This window comes from Tympanuchus pallidicinctus, unplaced genomic scaffold (assembly GCF_026119805.1).
Source record: "Tympanuchus pallidicinctus isolate F22 unplaced genomic scaffold, pur_lepc_1.0 scaffold11, whole genome shotgun sequence".
Taxonomy (NCBI): domain Eukaryota; kingdom Metazoa; phylum Chordata; class Aves; order Galliformes; family Phasianidae; genus Tympanuchus; species Tympanuchus pallidicinctus.
The window spans coordinates 10,648,503-10,666,229 of NW_026294627.1; the positions used below are offsets into that span (position 1 = coordinate 10,648,503).

General features: G+C 34.9%; 1 protein-coding gene across 3 annotated transcripts in view; it reads left to right on the forward strand.

The window, feature by feature from the left end:
• CNTN5 (contactin 5) overlaps positions 1-17,727 on the forward strand; it is a 579,795-nt gene that overhangs the window by 553,447 nt on the left and 8,621 nt on the right. For all 3 annotated transcript variants that reach the window (XM_052670906.1, XM_052670908.1, XM_052670907.1), the window contains 3 exons: positions 2,273-2,343; positions 5,131-5,365; positions 13,335-13,444. In XM_052670906.1, the coding sequence (XP_052526866.1) occupies positions 2,273-2,343; positions 5,131-5,365; positions 13,335-13,444 (416 nt within the window). The remainder of the gene's footprint in view (positions 1-2,272; positions 2,344-5,130; positions 5,366-13,334; positions 13,445-17,727) is intronic.

The following is a 17,727-nucleotide window of genomic DNA, read 5'->3' on the forward strand; positions in this document are numbered from 1 at the left end:
CAGAACACTGCATCACCAGAACAACATAGAAACATAAGTTTTATGTGTTCTGCTCCCAATCCTAACAGTAGCTGAAGTAATAAAATAAAAAAAAAGTTGATTTACTCCTAAAGATCTTACAGTTTAAGACTAAAGTGGGAGAAAATCAATACTAGGTGATCAACACAGGGACTAATGAGGAAATTTTAAATTAATTGGAGACATACAGTCAAGTTAAGCAGAGTCACTTTTGGTGATCTTAAGTACCAGTGTTAAGCCAAGGAGTAATTCAGTTCCCCATGGGTAGGGAATTTATCTTTTATCTTATTAAAAGAGGTGTATCAGCACGGAAAAGAACTGCTTGTTATCAGTTGGGATTCAGAAAACACAATGCTAAATTTCTCAGTTTTGTGACAGACATTAAGAACAAAGGTCATAATGTCATTGTCCTGCAGGCGTTTGGACCCTATGTCTGGGAACAAAGTTCAGAAATCACATCTCTTTTTGTGGTGCAAGTGTTTATTCATGTGTGTCAAGAATTAAGAGTGTAAAGATTTGGAAGTCACTAATTGCATGGCAGTAAACTGGCTCTGAGTGAGAAAATTCAGATATAAAACTGTTGTGATGTTGCTGAAAGGGTTGATGATATATAACCTCAGGGTCTAGCATAAATGTGTTGTTTTAATACTTTTCTTCGTTGATTTCAAAATGTTATCCCCTAACTGTAAATAATTTGCTTTGGTGCAGTGCAGAGGAAATTTATTCCTTTGACACATTTATTCTTTTAATGGTTATTCATTTGAGAGTTTTGCTGCTTGAATGTACATTTTAGTTTGGTGCAAAAGAAATCCATCGTTTTGACAGTTTTATTCTTTTAACATTTATTCATTTAAATAGGGCTTCAGTCTGCAATGCTTTTAACAGGAAAACTCTAGACAGAGGACAATACTCATTAAATAAGTCCATTATGTTAGTTACTTCAAAGGTGTACAGCATTTTTTCTTACTAATAATATGGCATCTACACAAACATTGCATTCATCTTTATAGCAGCAACAGAAATGTCTTAGAAAGAGCAAACAGATACTAAACATAGTTTAAATATTTTCCATTGGAGATGATATGATAGTTTATATATTCTGTTTAATTGATAAAATTATAATAATTACATATAATTATAATTATATAATTAACTCAGCTTATGTTCTTTACAGGAGAGATCATAGGTAAAAACTTCAGATTAATTCTGAAGTACCATGTGAAATTTCAGGATATAGTAACAACTGCATTTTCATTGAACTTGTTAATGTTCAACAGGAGATATAGAGTGGTGTACATTTGTTTGAATCTATTTTTCTTTGTACAGTTCAAAGGCACCATGTTAGTCAATAAATAAGCTCAATAGCATGCAATAAGGCATTAACAGTTCTACCCATACCCTATGTACTATTGTAAGGAAGAAAATAGGGAGGTTATATCTAATGGCATATTTAATCAAATAAAGAATGAGAGCACTGCATGCTCACAGTAACTGAACTCAGGACATTCATCATTTGGAACTTCATTAAATATACTAAATAATAGAAAATATATATATAATTCCAATAATTGCATTTGAATTGCAATTGAATAACTAAAATTTCTAAAGATTTACTAACTTTGATAACCTTTAGTTTGCCTTAAATTTTAAAGAATATTCAAGAATGAATTGTAGAGTTTCCAATATTTTGAAAGAAAGGATAAAGGCTGTTTAAGAAAGCTAACTAAAGTATCTGATTGGGTCAAAAAACTATCTAATTGGGTCCCTGACAAGGCATAATAATATATATCTTAAAGAACCAAAATATTCTAAATCACTAAACACCTTGGATATAGTAGAGATATTTTAATTAATTCCTAAAATTTTACCTGAACTCTGAAAAATGGCTGGTTCCCTGGTATTTGATTTTTGAAATGCTTTTAGAAAAAGTAGAAATGCTAATAAGACAAATTCTGTTTTATCTCCCAGATTATATACGTACACTGAAAATTTAATTAACGCACAGAAGAAACAGTGCTTAAGTGACTTTTTATTGCAGTATACCTTTTATTTTCTGTTTATGTTTTGTTCACATTTATAATCATTCCCTTGACTGTGGAATTCCATGAAATGAAATGAGCAAAATTACTTTACCACAGTGTTTTATGTTTTTTCTGTTCTGATTTAACAGCCTCATGTCTTCTGCAGAAATTTATTACTATAGGGAAAACTTCAATAACTTGGACATTCTGATTTTCTTCCTTTTTGCTCACAGTTCCAAAGACACCTCCAGCTAATGTAAGTGGCAGAAGTGGAAGGCGTCATGAATTAGTAATAGCATGGGAGGTAAGGGAGTTTTCTGTTTAAAGATCTTGTTTAAGTTTACTTCTTTGGGGACAAAGTAAACAGTACTGTTCTGGGGTTTCCTTACAGTAAATATTGACAAGATATAAACACAAAATTGTGTTCATTCTAAAGTTTCTAAATTAAATTGTACTTTAATGTGGTTTGAGGATACTGCAGAGAATCTTCTTCCCTTAGTGGCAGCTCCAAGGTTGCCCTAATTCATCAGTCTTTTCTTCCAGATTCTTAGGTACAAGTGATATCTTTTTTTTTTTATTGTAAGTGAATGCTACATAGATGAAATAATTGCTAAAGGAAGATAAAGAATCTCTACTATGTTAAAGTTTACATTTGAATTAAGGAAGAATGCATTTTTTAAGTACTTTGCATAAATAAAATCTAAAGGCCTGAAGCAGACTTTTACTTTGAGAAGATATTTCTGATGCGAGGTACGACACAGATGTATGACCATGACAACAGGTAATTGGATGAGTGAAGTTGTTTTCTCTGCTGATCATAAATAACACAGTAGAGTAGAAACTTTCGAGGTGTTTTCAAAATTTCTAGATTCATCAAAAGAGTTTCAGAGTAAATATATATACAAATTTATATTATTAAAAAAATCCATCTAATAAAGATAGAGAGTTTCAATAAAAATCATAAGAGAAACAGAAGATTCTGACAAAGTGCTTAAAGTGTGACAACACTAATTTCAGTTTGGTTACAATTTTCAGGCTATGAACAGCAGTAATTGAGGGAGACTATGCAAAATCCCTAACTAAACCACAGGTCTCTGGAATTGTATCTGATGAAACTGGCCTCACTGAAATCTCTTATGTAATATATTAGCATGTAGTATTCATGTAAAGTGTGTTTACAGTGTTCCCTAAGCATCAAGAGGAGAGGCATTCTTTTATATCTAAGGGATGCAAATTGCCAATAGGGGAGAAGGTGCCAGTCCTTCTCCAATGTTTATAATGAGCTCGTTGTTTCCATCATCACTTTGTGTTCTTCCTAATGCTGATACTTTCAGCACACTATTGTTTCACATACCTCTTAAAGTAATAATCAAATTAATTTAACTGTAATTAATCAAATTAAGATAATGAAATGACATTTCAAGTGTGTCAATCATAAACCATGAAGTGAGCCTATATACACATTTTAATAGCTTGAAAGATTTCTAACGTTTCTAATTTGGATTATCTTACTTTCAGAAGTCCCTTCCAACTCAATCAATTCTGTGATTCTATGATATTCTAATGGTAGTCACTCAATTTCTTCAAGAAATGATAGAGCAAAACACAAAATCATGCAGTGAGAAATAAGAAATAACCTTTTTACACTGGATAATACTCTGAGTGATATCAACAACTCACTACAAACTACTGTGTTTTCTTGTTTAGCCACTGCATTTCTGTAAGGCACAGCCACAGTACAAGTTAACATGGCTCCGGTACAACTAACATGTACTTTCACAAGATGCAAAAAAGTCTTTGTTGGACTTACTTAGGCAATAGGAATTCAAAAAGTACTTTGAAATCTGAAGAAATATTGGAATGCTGTGTGGTTTTCTGAGAATTAGGGAAGAATAATCTTCTTAGGACACCAAATTATACTCAACAGGTTCAAATAAAGTTTTAATGCCCCAGCTTATTCACATAATTCACATAATTCATTTAGCATTTGCGCTTGAATCCAGAGGTTCTGCTACTTCTCTTGTATTTCCATTTTTTGAGGGATTTTATTTGATTTTGTCTAGTGACAATCTACTGTCAAATCTATGAATATCATGAAGAGCTCCAAGGCTGCTCCTTTCTAACTCACTAGGTACAAAGTCTGTCGTATTTTTGCCTTCCCTACCTTTTATCTTTTCAATGTATTTATTTAGTTTGTGTTTTCCTTGGATAAGTAGTGCAGTTTCAGAAAGCTGGATAGAAAATGGGTTCTGCAAGTGAGTTGCCTAGTGATGAGGTATTCAAATACAAAGTGGATTGAAGATGATTCTGTGTCTCCTGTGTCTCTGCTCTGATTTATATGTTCACCAAATCTAAGATGGACACTTCGAGATGCGAAATTTTAGGCACCCTCTTTGGCATTTCCCAAGGGTTGACATCTGTTAAACATAATCTAATGCCAACCATGATTTTATAACAAATTTAGGAGGTAAGTTAGTATAAAAAATTCCATTTCTTGAACTGGACACTTAAGATACAGCTTTTACAATGCTCAGTCTCTCAACAGATAAAACTTTTTCCCAACTGTCTTCTTATGACAGTTGTGTCCCAATTTAAGTGGTTAATTTCATAGATCCTATGAAATAAGAAAAGATTTTTTTTTCATCAAGACTTTTTGTTTGAGAGTAAGGACTACTAGGTTTATTACATTATATCCTAAGCCTCTAATTGAACACCAGAATTAAACTTCTAACTTGGACTGTAATAAGTGTCACTTACATCATATCATAGGAACCCTTACAAAAATATGTTGGTCTACACTTCTAGCAAGACCACTTGAAGGAACTATTCCATTAATATATCAATGGTTAAAGCATTAATCAGAAACTGTAAAGTATAAAAGAAATATCCTTCTCAGCACACAAGCCATTCAGCAAAGAAACACTCCTACAGGCTTCTGATTTGGAAGTAATTGTGTATTAAGGTGTGATAATTAAAACTCTATAAAGCAGTTGCAAGAGGCCACCCTGACACAAGGTAATAGTCAGTCTGAATGATTGCTTTCTAAGTTAGTAAAACCACATCTAATCATTATCTGAACTTTATTTTGTAGCCAGTATCAGAAGAGTTTCAGAACGGAGAAGGATTTGGATATATTGTAGCATTCAGACCTAATGGAACACGTGGTTGGAAGGAAAAAATGGTGACATCTTCAGATGCCTCAAAGTTTATCTATAGAGATGAAAGTGTTCCACCTCTCACTCCTTTTGAGGTGAAAGTTGGTGTTTACAATAACAAAGGTGATGGTCCCTTCAGCCCAATTGTGGTCATCTGCTCAGCTGAAGGAGGTCAGTTCAAAATGCTGTGAAATTAAATTGTATATTTTTATCTATATTAAGCTATTTTTATATACTGTGTCCTATTATTCTTACGCTTTTTTCAATAACAGATGTCAAAATTCTGTGCAGAAGTGTAAAGTACTATTAATCTTGTTTTGCAGAGAAGCAGGTAAACTAACTTGCCAATATTATCCAGAAAGCAAGTGACAAAGTTTAGGAATCCACACCAGTCATGACAGAAACATATGTGTTTGTTTTAATGAAGCTTCATCTCTAGCATGATGTCTTTGTTCTTAACTGTAAGCTGAGTTGCTCTAAAAAAAAGATGAGCAGAAAAAGACTGATATTTTTTAACGTATGTTAGGGTCACAATGCCTTTTGATTTGCTAATTGGACAACTGTTCAAAGACTTAACATCTGCACCTGTGTATATTCATTTCCTACATAATGAACACTAGAGGTGCATGGAATGCAAATTTATTCTTGTTTTTATTTAATTTTTCTTTTGTTTTCTATCTTTATTAGTTTGTTTGTATAAATAATTAAGCATCTATTTTAATGTGTAAATATTCAATATTTAAAATTATATGAACACTTCAGAAATAAAAATGAAAAATATTTCAGGAAAATCGCTATGAAATGAACTGGATATAACTCTCAAAATATTCTCTGAGAAAAGACTTATTTGTGCTAGTCAAATAAATTGTTCTGTACTGATAGAAATCAGCATATGTAAATTACCATTCACAAAAAAGATAAGTAAATGTTTTCCATGGAAATAATGTGAGAAGTTTTATTGCTGGTAGTCATATTCTCCTGCTTTTTTTAGTAGTTCTCTCCTTAAGAGTTACTCCACTGTCTACTGTTAAGAGAATAAAATCAGTAAGGTACTAGTGGAGACTAGAAGAAACCAGTAGAGACTAGACTAGAAAGCTGAAGTGTCAAGATAATGGTTTTCCATGTGAAGAAAAACATTAAACATTATGTTTAACTGCTTCAGTGGAACAGGAAAGAGCCACTGATGTCATTTATCTGGACTTAAGTCAGGCCTTTGACACAGTACCCTACAACATCCTTCTCTACAAATTGGAAAGATATGGATTTGATGAGTGGAATTTTCGATGCATGAAGAACAGGCTGCAGAATCAAATCCAGAGAGTGGTGGTCAATGGCTCAATGTCTGGATGGAGATTTATGACAAGTGTTGGCCTACAGGGGTCAGTGCTGGTACCAATACTCTTCAGTATCTCCATCATTAATACTGATAGTTGGGTCAATTGCATGCACAGCAAGTTTGCTGATGACACCAAGCTGTGGGATGCTAGGACTGTTCAGCATGGAGAAGAGAAGGCTCCAGGTAGACCTGAGAGTGGCTTTTCAGTATCTAGAGGTGACCTACAGTAAAAGAAGGGGACAGAATCTTTAGCAGGGTCTATGGTGATAGGACCTGTGATGGTTTCAAAATAAAGTAGGTTGGATACAAGGAAAAAGACTTTTACAATAAGGTTGGTGAGGCACTAGCAGAAGTTGCCTAGAGATGTAGTGGATGTCCCGACCCTGAAGACACTCAAGACCAGACTGGACTAAGCTCTGAGCAACCTGATCTGGCTGTGGATGCCGCTGTTCATTGAAGGGGATCTGAGCTAGATGACTTTTAGAAGCCCCTTCCAACTCTAGGGATTCTATGATTCTACAACTATTGAAGGTGTGATGTTGAAGGAGAGAGTTGTATTGGAGTGACTGCCAACCAGCATTCTAGTTATTATAAAGGTTGAGATTGCTGTTTTTGCTAAAACTTCCAACAGCCTATTTCTGATCCAGTGTTTGAATCAGTATATCGGATATTCGTACTGTTACAAAAACAATTCCATTTTAAAATGTAACATTTGCCCAGTGTATATATGACATTTTTACATTTTTCTCAATGGTAAATGATACTGTGAAACTGATAGTGATGATTGTGTTATTTAAAAATTTCATATTTTTCATATTGCTTTGTGCAACATCCAAACCCTTCGGAAACTGTAGAGCTGAATCACAATGGACCTGGAACTGAGCTTGGTTTTGTGGTAGCTCCAAATTGTGCCTTTCTGATTACACCTTTCTAATTTTAGATAAATTTTGCATGACACTGTTATTCACGAGAAAATTTAGCAGCACTGAGTACTTTGGATACTAAATAGCACTAATTACCTTATTCTGTCTGTGATAATTAGTAGATTATTTACTGACTCTACTGAGTAGAAATAATGTTATTATAGTCTTGTTTTGGTAAATAATTAAGACCCTGTAGAAAAGTTAATCTTAACAAATAACAATAGATCTAGTCATTAAATAGCAGGAAGCTGGTCAATAAGTTGCAGCCGTAAAAATGAGAGAGGAAATGAAAATGTTTTGGAATGCCTCTAAGTCAAATCTAAAATCTGTAAAATCTATCTGAAATTAATACAGCAAGAAAATGTACATTTACATGGCAATACACTACATCAGAGGATTTAGAGGTGTGCCCACTAAAGGATATTCAGATTAAGTAAAACATGTATGTTATGCTTGGACTGTAGTGATGAACTTAGTGGTGTTACTCAGGTGGACTTGATGAACTTATTTTCCCTGTAGTGTAATAGAAGTAATGAAAGGGATAAGAACAGTTTTGCCAAAAAGTGAAGTGAGATTATTTTTTCAAATTTAATAAACCAGAAAAAAAGAAATAAATAATACATTAATATTAAAGAAATCAAGGAATCGAGGATTGTACCATTCACTTTGCATAAATAAGATTATATAAGGAGAATGGCTAATACGAATGTGAAAATATACCCATTTTTGCATCTATAATGAAAAACTTCAGTACTGTCAATTTCTTAGAAACTCAGCCTTTTTGTAATTTAAGCAATTCAGACTTTAACATCAACATGTACCAATAATGAAATTAAATAATGAAATTTAATCTGTTTTTTCTATTCATGACTACCATTGATAATCAGACCTTTTAATATGCTCAAAGCCATGGGGAAAGATATTTTCCCTCCCAAAGTAATGAAAAGTTGCAAAAAATAAATTATTATCAAGAAAATTATTTCTATATATGCACTTTAAAAAGTAATGTTTCCACCACATTTGCAAAAGCATAACCACAATTTATTGTAAGCTTCACATCAAATAAAGACAGAAGAGTAATTTTAAAAGTGGATATAAAAGGAAAATGGTATACATTACAGAATAAAAAAGAAAGATCATGTGAAACACAAATGAGGCATTAATTTGAATTAAATAAAAAAAAAAAGTGGATTTCAGATTATATGGATTACAGAAGAAACATTAACGTGATGTGAATTAGTTCTTGAGTTCATAGAAGCATAGAATCATACAATGGCTTGGATTGAAAGAGGCCTCAAGGATCATCAAGCTTCAACCCCCTGCCACAGGAAAGGCCACCAACCTCTATATCTAATACTAGACCAGGCTACCTATCCAACCTGACATTGAACACCTCCGGGGACGGGGCATCCACATCCTTTCAGGGTATCCTACTCAAGCTCTTCACCACTCCCTTGGTAAAGAAAAACAAGAGGAAATAAGGTTGGAAAAGGCATAAGATGATACAAAAGCTATAAATACATTAAGAAACTGATTAGGAGAATGATGTAAAACATCATTCCTTTCCTTCAGTACAAAAGTACTGAAAGGAAAATATAGAGCTGGAAGGCTACTGGCAGACTTTCTTTAAGTTTAATCTCAGATCTTATTATTTAGTATTTCAAATGCTAGCAGAAGAGCATGATTATGATACTGCTGTTATTACAAGTTTGTGATACTCTTTTAATGCAGGGAAAGATCTGAATAATAGGAAAAATGTGAATTGCAGAACGTAGGTAAGAGGAACGCAAACAACATGAAAATGTATGTAATGAGAAAAGAAACAAGCCTTTCCATTACAAAATGGAAATTGAATAATTGAAACCTGTTTGTTTTTGTTTTTTTTTTTAATCTAGAAGAAAGATTTGCAATTACACTCTTTTAAATATAGCCTTATATTCAAGAAGTCCTGTAGATGATTTCATAATGAAAGCTGAGCTCCTTGGAGTTTAGGTGAACCTGAAAATTATTAAGTTGTAACATTAGCTACTACAGTAGATCATTTTCTGCTTCTGTGAGCTGATCAATTGGAATTTGGCTTGAGCTGTCTTCATTGGAATGTTGGAGATGAAATTCTAATCCTGATATGTAAGAGTTTATTAAAAATTCCTTTAATGCTACTGGTATACAAGCAATGCTCTAGACTCATTCATTCCTTGTGGTATTCCATGGAGAAAGAAGAGCCATGGAAATACGGATACTGGGAACAATGTTCATGTGAGAGTAGCATTACAGAAATAGCCTTCAGAAGCTCTGCCACATAAGTATGGGTTCTTCAGCACTGATAAACATAGGAGGGCCAGGCCAGATCTCAGCACTGCAGGTCTGATCACTGCTTCACTGATAGTTCATTCCCTTCCCTTCTGGTTTGTCTCTCCTTTAACGTCCCATGGAAAGACTGTTCAAAGAAAATATGGATATAGAAAAAAATTTAGAAGTTCAAGAGATCAGACCAGTCATCTGATTTTTGTTCTTTTGGTTATCAGCTTTTTAAACTCACATCTCTGGTTTTGTGTTTTCTCTTCTGCCAACACCCTGTTCCCTTTTCCGTTGTAGCACAAGATGCTGGATGCAGTGTTAACCTGCAGGCTGGCACGCCATCATAGATCTGGTGGAATAGCCCATCTAGGGACATGCATCCATCAGTCTTTGGGGTGGAACTGAGCATAACATCTCTTGGCTTTTCTCAGGAATGAAAGCTGGAGGTGCTCTGATTTGGAAGATCCTGTTGCAAATAATTCCACTTTCTTTACCTACAGGATAACACAAGAGGGACTCCTCCTTTTTTCCTCCTTTCATTTTCCTTTTCCATAAATCTCGTTTGTGTGTGTGTTTTATTTTTTTTCCACAGAGAGGAATGATCTGTCAAGGCTCTTTGCTGAAGTCCTAAAATCTTAACTATATTCAATTACTTGGAATGATATTTATAACTTAAAATGAAAGTTCAGATCCTGAATTTAGGGAAGTGTATAAAGTTTTCTTCTGGAGTCAAAATGAGAAGTAAATGCATATCATGTGACTGAATAAAGGGTCCTGACTGAGGTTTCATTCCACAGAAGAATTAAAGAAAAATACAAGAATTCCTTGAATTCTGTTTTGGTTCTGCTTTTTTATTTGTTTTTGTTAGATCACATGGAAATCTTCAAGGATGAACATTTCAGAAAAAAATGGATTGGTTTCTTTTGACAAGTAGAGACCCAGTAACCAACTATTCATTTTCCTGTCTGCCAGTACTGAAATTCAAGATTCCCTCTCTGAATGTCAGATCAATACGATTTCTGTAATTCCTTGCTTTGCTTTATTATGGTCAACCCAAAGTGCAGCAGATTAAATATGTTTCCTTATAGAGTGATTATAGCACATAGGACTATGTTTTTTAGACATTGCACACAGCCTTTTGAGAAATTTCCACGCTTCATGTTTAATTTGATCGAGGTGTATTATAGGAATCGTTAAAGATATTTGCCTTTTTTTTTCTGTCAGCATGATCTCAGGAAGATACCAATAGATTTAGTATAATGACAGGATATTTAGAACAGAATAAAATCATAGCATCAGTGACCATAATGGGAAAACCAATGAACCTATCAAACTTATCATTAGTTTTAGACACACAGAATAAAGCATGACATTGGACTGAACCACATAATGTATATTATATCACCAGAAATTATATGATCCTCATCCTATCTGAACCCATATTAAATGTTATTTCATCTCCATAAACTTTCAAACAGTCATAACATACGTTATTCCTAAATATATAATTTCTGGTTTTTTGGTGAACACTTAGATTCTTAATGTATAATACCAGTGAAACTACAGTGAATAATTTCTGGATATGTAAGAAACACATTTTCTTCACATAAAAAAAAAAAAAAAAAACAAAAAAAACACCTATTTCTACTTCATTTGTTCAAAACAATTTTTAAAAATATCAGGAAATATTCAGCCTTCCTATTCTGAGCAATACATAACCACCCTTAGTGAATGCTATGAAGAGGAAATGGTTTCTGCATTTATAGAAAGTGTAAAGGCTGCCAACCAACATTTTGTGTACATCACAAATTACGTATCCCACTGCAATCTTTTTCTGACAACGAGGTAATTGCTTCAATAATACAAAAACTAGAAAATAGCTTTTGCTGCACAAATCCTAGTAGTGCATAAAACAGAAAGCAGGATGTAACTATGGAACAGAAAATCGTATTATGAGGAATACATTTCTTTATAGCACATTTCTTTCAGTATTAAATTCAGAAGATCATTTTATTTATTCTTAGATATTTTTAGTGCTTTTTTCCCCTTTTTTTTTACCTGAAAAGTTTCGTACATATATAATATTTATTAGTAAGTCTCATTCTAGATGAATGCTGTTTTGAATCGCATCAGAAATGCTTCTTTTCTTTAGAAGTAAATAAAAAAGAAGATCAAAAAGAAATGCAAACGTTAAAAATCTGACATCAAAAGGGATGAAAAATATGTACAATTCATATCAAAGAAAATGTATAGGGCAGCAGTGCCAGAACAATTCTTGCAACGTGATCAGAGAAAGGAGAGTAGCTAAACATTTTACTGAGGCAGTTTGATCAATGAGAAAAATATATAATTTTAACTCAGGCTGTTCCATAAGGAATTTCCTCTCCTGTAGCCTTGTTAGATGATCCTCCAAAACACATTATTTACAAAGTTCTTTGATGTGCCTCCCCATAACATAAAAGCCAGGACCTCTGCCTGCCCTTCAAGATCAGATCAACACATTAGAAATGTAATGAGGAACATTAGGCCAAAGAAGAAATTGCAGACTCTTCTAGTACAGAGGAATACAAACCTTTTTGCTGAGCAAGTGAACTTCACTAGAAAATTGGAGAGAAGCTAGTACAGAGTTCAAGCCTTATCTCCATACCTTGTCTTGGGCAACTTTTCAATAACATTTAGGTAGTAAAGAAGAAAATCCAAAAGACTCCTTTAGCTCAAGTCTTGGATTAATACATGAATATTTTGGGACACTCCCCCAGTGCACTAAATGAGGATACAAATTTTTGCTATGGTTCAAAGCATATTCAGCAAAGCTGTCTATGTATTTACCCAGATAATTATCCAGCCACCAAAGGAAGCTGGACCTCCATGAAATACTTACTTATTTCAAAGTGCAAAGTAAAACTACTATGGCAACCAAATTGGGCAGCCCTAAGCCATTGGTGTGAACCTTTTCCATACCCCTGCTGCATTAAAGGATGTTCACCCCAGAGAGAGGGCAGGGATGACCACCCTAGACTTACAGGTCCTCTGGTCCAGACCATCAAAAAGCCAGGACTACACAGCGCCCTACAGGTAGCACAGACTTAAGGCCAATGGTAACAACACAGATAATGAGAGGAACAATTCTAGGACCTCAAAGAGTAAATACTTGATAGGAATGACTGAGCACCATAGTTAGGTATTATTCAATCTGAGCTGGAAAAAAGGCACTCAAAAGCTAGGAAGAGAATGAATGCTCCATTTATGTCTGAAGCAAAGCTGATGAAGTAGGATGAAAAGTGGGGGGAGGAAGGAGGTCATTTACAAACATAAAAGATTTTCAAAAAAATCATAAGGGATCCTGTCACAGTTTACTACACCCATCATCAACGATAAGATATTGATGTAGCATGACACAAATAAGTACAGCAATAATAATCTCTTTATCTTGTTCAGTTTTTCATGTTCCTCATAAGTGTCATACCTTCTTGTGAGTATTAAGGTAGAATAAAGGAAGCAAATGACAGTTTCAGATGGAGTGTTTTTGATAAATACAAGTTGTTACAGTGGAGGTTTATTGTTTCAATTTTTCTTAATACAGAACCCACTGCTGCTCCTATCGATGTCAAAGCTACGAGTTTGTCTGTATCAGAGATTCTTGTTGCGTGGAAACATATTAAAGAAAGTCTAGGAAGACCACAGGGATTTGAGGTACGAACACAGAATATCATAATGAGTAGTCTTGTTGCTTTTGCTAGCATTGCATTCTGTTAACGTGTGGAGTAGTTAAGCTTCAACAGAAAAAATACTCATTTTAGCATACACATAACTAGCTGCAGAACAATGGTCACAGCTTTAGTACTGGCACATCTTTTATTTATGTGTGCTTGAAAACTGTTCAACACCAGTTCCCATAACATCTCTTTGACACTTCAAAAAGAGCTGAAAGAACCACAAGTGACCCAGCATGCCTCTTTCACAGGCTGGGGAAGATTAGGTATTGACTGTTTCCAGCTCCAAGTGACCAGTTCAAACTTGTTATTATTTACTGAGAGCAACCAATATACAGAAAATCAGTCTCTGCCATCCCTGTGCTCTCATCCAGCAGTGGCCGGGGGACATCTGCTGGGCAGATCACAGAAGGTTGGATGGCAGGAGGGGAAGCAGCAGCAACACTGTCAACAAACAAAAGGGGGGGCTTGGAAACAGCCCTCTGTGACCTGGGAGTTGAAACCAGCATTTGCATTGGACCATCTTGGTCCTCTGGATCCTGTTGTATCTTTGGATCCAGTTTACATTCCAATTTTCCAGGAACAGATAAAACCTGTCTCTTGGGGCAACTGTGATCCATCCTAAACTTGTGGTTCGGCTATGCTGCTGCTTGAGAAATAACCCAGCTTGACTCAATTTACTGATTTGGCAGTGCAGGTTATCTCACCTGCACTTTAGTCATTTTAAGAGTGCTGATGCTTTCCTTCTTGTCTGCACTAGCAAAGAAAAGACAGTAAAGAAGTAGATTTGAGGCAGATGCTAATGTAATGGATACTCAAAGACTGACAAGTTGAATCTGAATATAAGTTACAGTACAGCAATTAACATTATTAATATCACTGAATAATGTGTTTACTCTCACAGAGCATGCAGCTTGAATATTTTGTAGTACAAGTTGCCAGAATTTAATATAGCTTCTTAAACTCATCTCCTGTGTAATGTTTATTTTTATTTTAAATCTTGAAAAAATATATATTTTTTTTCCTCCAGCAAGTCCTGAAAATTTATTTTCAAGGAAAACTCTGAGCTAAAACTTTTCATATCCTTCATGTTCTTGTTATTAATCTTTGGCAAATGCATGATAGCTCTAATATTGACTAAGAAATGCAGGTTTGTGTTCATCTCTGCCTTATGTTCAAATTAAAATGATGTTCCAAGTTCAAAGATTCTGTAAAAAAATAATTCAGAACTCTTGTTTGTCCTTGCAGCCTGCATATATGGCATTTGAAATTGTGAAGAAAGATAGCCTCTGAAAGCATTACACTTTAAAGTAGCCCTCACTTTACTATATATATCTTAATTTCCTTTGTCCAAATCAGATATGAATTAAGTAAACGAACTAAAAGATTTCTGAATGAGGCATGGGCTTCTGGTTTCAGTAATAAGTACTTATTTCTTGCATCTTCTTCAATGACTCTTTGAGTCCTTGTCATGTAAGCCATGATCCAAAAGCTTACATCATGCCAACACTACTGTATTGAGTCCTCAGAAAATTTATCTGCAGAAGTGTTATAGTTCTATCATAAGTACACAACTCCAGCAACAATATCATACTTTAATACTGAATATCATACTTTAATACTGAAAAGAGAAACTCTTGCTGTTGCTCCATGTTCTGTTGGCCAGTGAAGAACTGGGGCAGATTTGCTCTCCAGCCCTTGAGAGGATCCTGTCATGATGCAAAGAGACTTTACAGAATCACAGAATGGCTTAGGTTGAAAGGGATCTTAACAATCATCAAGCTCCATTCCACTGTCATGGACAAGGTTACCAATCAATAGATCAGATCAGACTTAGCCCATTCTTAGGAAGTCCCAGTTTTACTCTGAGTTGTGATGACACCATTTGATCCTGCCACACTTCCCCTGAGGAAACAATGTCACTCATTCTCCTCAGTCCTTCTCAGGTAACTACAAAAGGACTCCTGACAGAGAAGTATGCTGATTCACAGTCTCCTCTACAGTTCAGTCTCTCCAGTTTAGTTGTAACAGTCTCTGAGCTATGTTTGAGTCTTGTAATCCAATAGCACACTAACACACTAACACAGTATGTACCCTCAGCAGCTTATCTGGTCAAAGAGCTGGGATCAGGCAACCATCACCAATGGTCTTTGAGAGTAAAAACGTACTCCACCAGAGCCACCAGACACCCAGCCTTGGGCTGGACAGCCATGTCTAGTACAGCCCATTTACTGCACAGTTTAAATGCAGTTACTTTACTCTTTTTCCTGCATGATTTGCTGTAGATTCCTGGTACTTAGATATTCCTTTACAATTTATTCAGGCTGTGACCACAAGAAGAACCTCCAGGTCTATTACTTACCTGAGTTTCTTCCCTACATACACTTCCATGCTGAACTCTGCAAACTCTGTCATTTCTCTCTCACTGTGCTTTAGCCCTGTTGCTCTTTTATGTTAAAAGTATTTTTACTATTTGTGTATAGCTTGCTTCTTGCAGTAAAAATGATACCTGACCATTTACCTTTAGGACTACTATTAGTACTAAGGAGAACAAAATTGTATCCAATAGAGATTATTTTCACCTTACAAATATTGTCTCTGTCCACACTGAAGTGTTGCACTTGTTACTAACCTCTGTCTTCAATTTCCAGGCCAGGCTTTTATCCTTTGAAATAACTTACTCACTGCACCTTGTCTTTCTCTCTTTAGAAAGTTGACTTTTTTTTTACTCCCTCTCAGGGATCTTGGCGTCTTTAAATTACACCTACTATTTTTACCCTTATCCTCATTCCATCGATCACATTGATTCTCAAAATGTTGTGAGGTTTGTCTTACATCATTTTAAAATAAAAACAGACATTTTCTTTTTCAGATGAAAATATTTTCTCTATAAATTTATTCTTTCATAACTTGAATGTGTTTCGCTTTCATTACTTACTTGCTACAAATCAGTTTCCTTAGCTCTACTGATTAGTCCTAATAATAGATGACTCTGACAGACAGAACAGTGGACTCTTCATATCAGAGGTGATCTTCCTGTCCTGGAATGTATTTAGACCCATGGAGTGCAGCATGTTCCAGTGCCAACAATAGCACTTAATTGCTCTACTGCCCTTATTGACTTCTTAAGAATGAATATGAATGTTGTTTTTGATATTGCAATCATTAACATTGAACTATATTAACACTTTTTCTCCTCACTGCTAGTGCTATACACTAGCATTACACTAGGATTCTAGCATGAAGACTACAGAGTAAATATTTCAAGCAAAGTATCTATAGTTCACACAACACAAAAATGAAACAAAAAATATATCCCTGCTTCTTTCTGTCTTTCTCCATGAAGGAATTAGAGCTTTCTTTTGAGGCTGTTGCTTATATTTGAGGATAGGGTTAATTTTTTTCCCCTCATTTTAGACAGAATTTCTTTGCTCACTTGCTGACAAAGAACTATTTCAGGGAATAGTATTTGCCCTTTTCATTCCCATTCCCAGAAAGAGTGATTTTCACAGCTGCCTTTGCTCAATAAACAGAAGAGCAGATAGTACTGCCCTGAATGATTCAGCAGGACAGAACACAATCCGAGGATGATATTGCTAGAGTTTTCAGTTCTGTTTTTGGGAAAGATTTCATCAGAAAGGATCAGTGTAGTGAGTCAGTGCATTCCAGTATCAATTTAGGAACTCTAAGTCCAATTTTGCTTAAATACTGACAGTATTTCTTCAAACCATTCCTTTGGTGCAAAAGGAAGGATCCTGTATAGCAAAAAATCTCCTTCCCATCCCTTTCTTCAGTTTTGGTGAACACAAATTTAAGCTAAAAACTGGTTTTCAAGGTTTTATCACATGTAGGACAGTGCAGAATACAGCCTGTAGATCTAGTAATCCTCAAATAGCAAATAAAAAATATGCAAAAGTCCAGTGATTGATAAAGAGATGAATGATTTCTTTTTTGTTAACAATTATCTCCTAATATGGAATTATAATGGACGATGTGTTGTCTCTAAAGCATGTGTCACCCCACCCCGTGCAAATTAATCTGACCAGACAGTCTGTTCTTATGTCTCGATTGGTATTCTGTCCACGGCCACCACAGCAGAGACAACCACCTACACACACTTTAGATTTCCTAGCCTTTTAGCAGTAGTATTATAGAAGGGGGAGGTGTTATATTCTAGTGGTTGAATGCTTGATCTCTAATCAACAAAAGTGACAGAGGATTTACTACATACAGACAAGTCTGGAGTGACCCAGTTTCACTCCA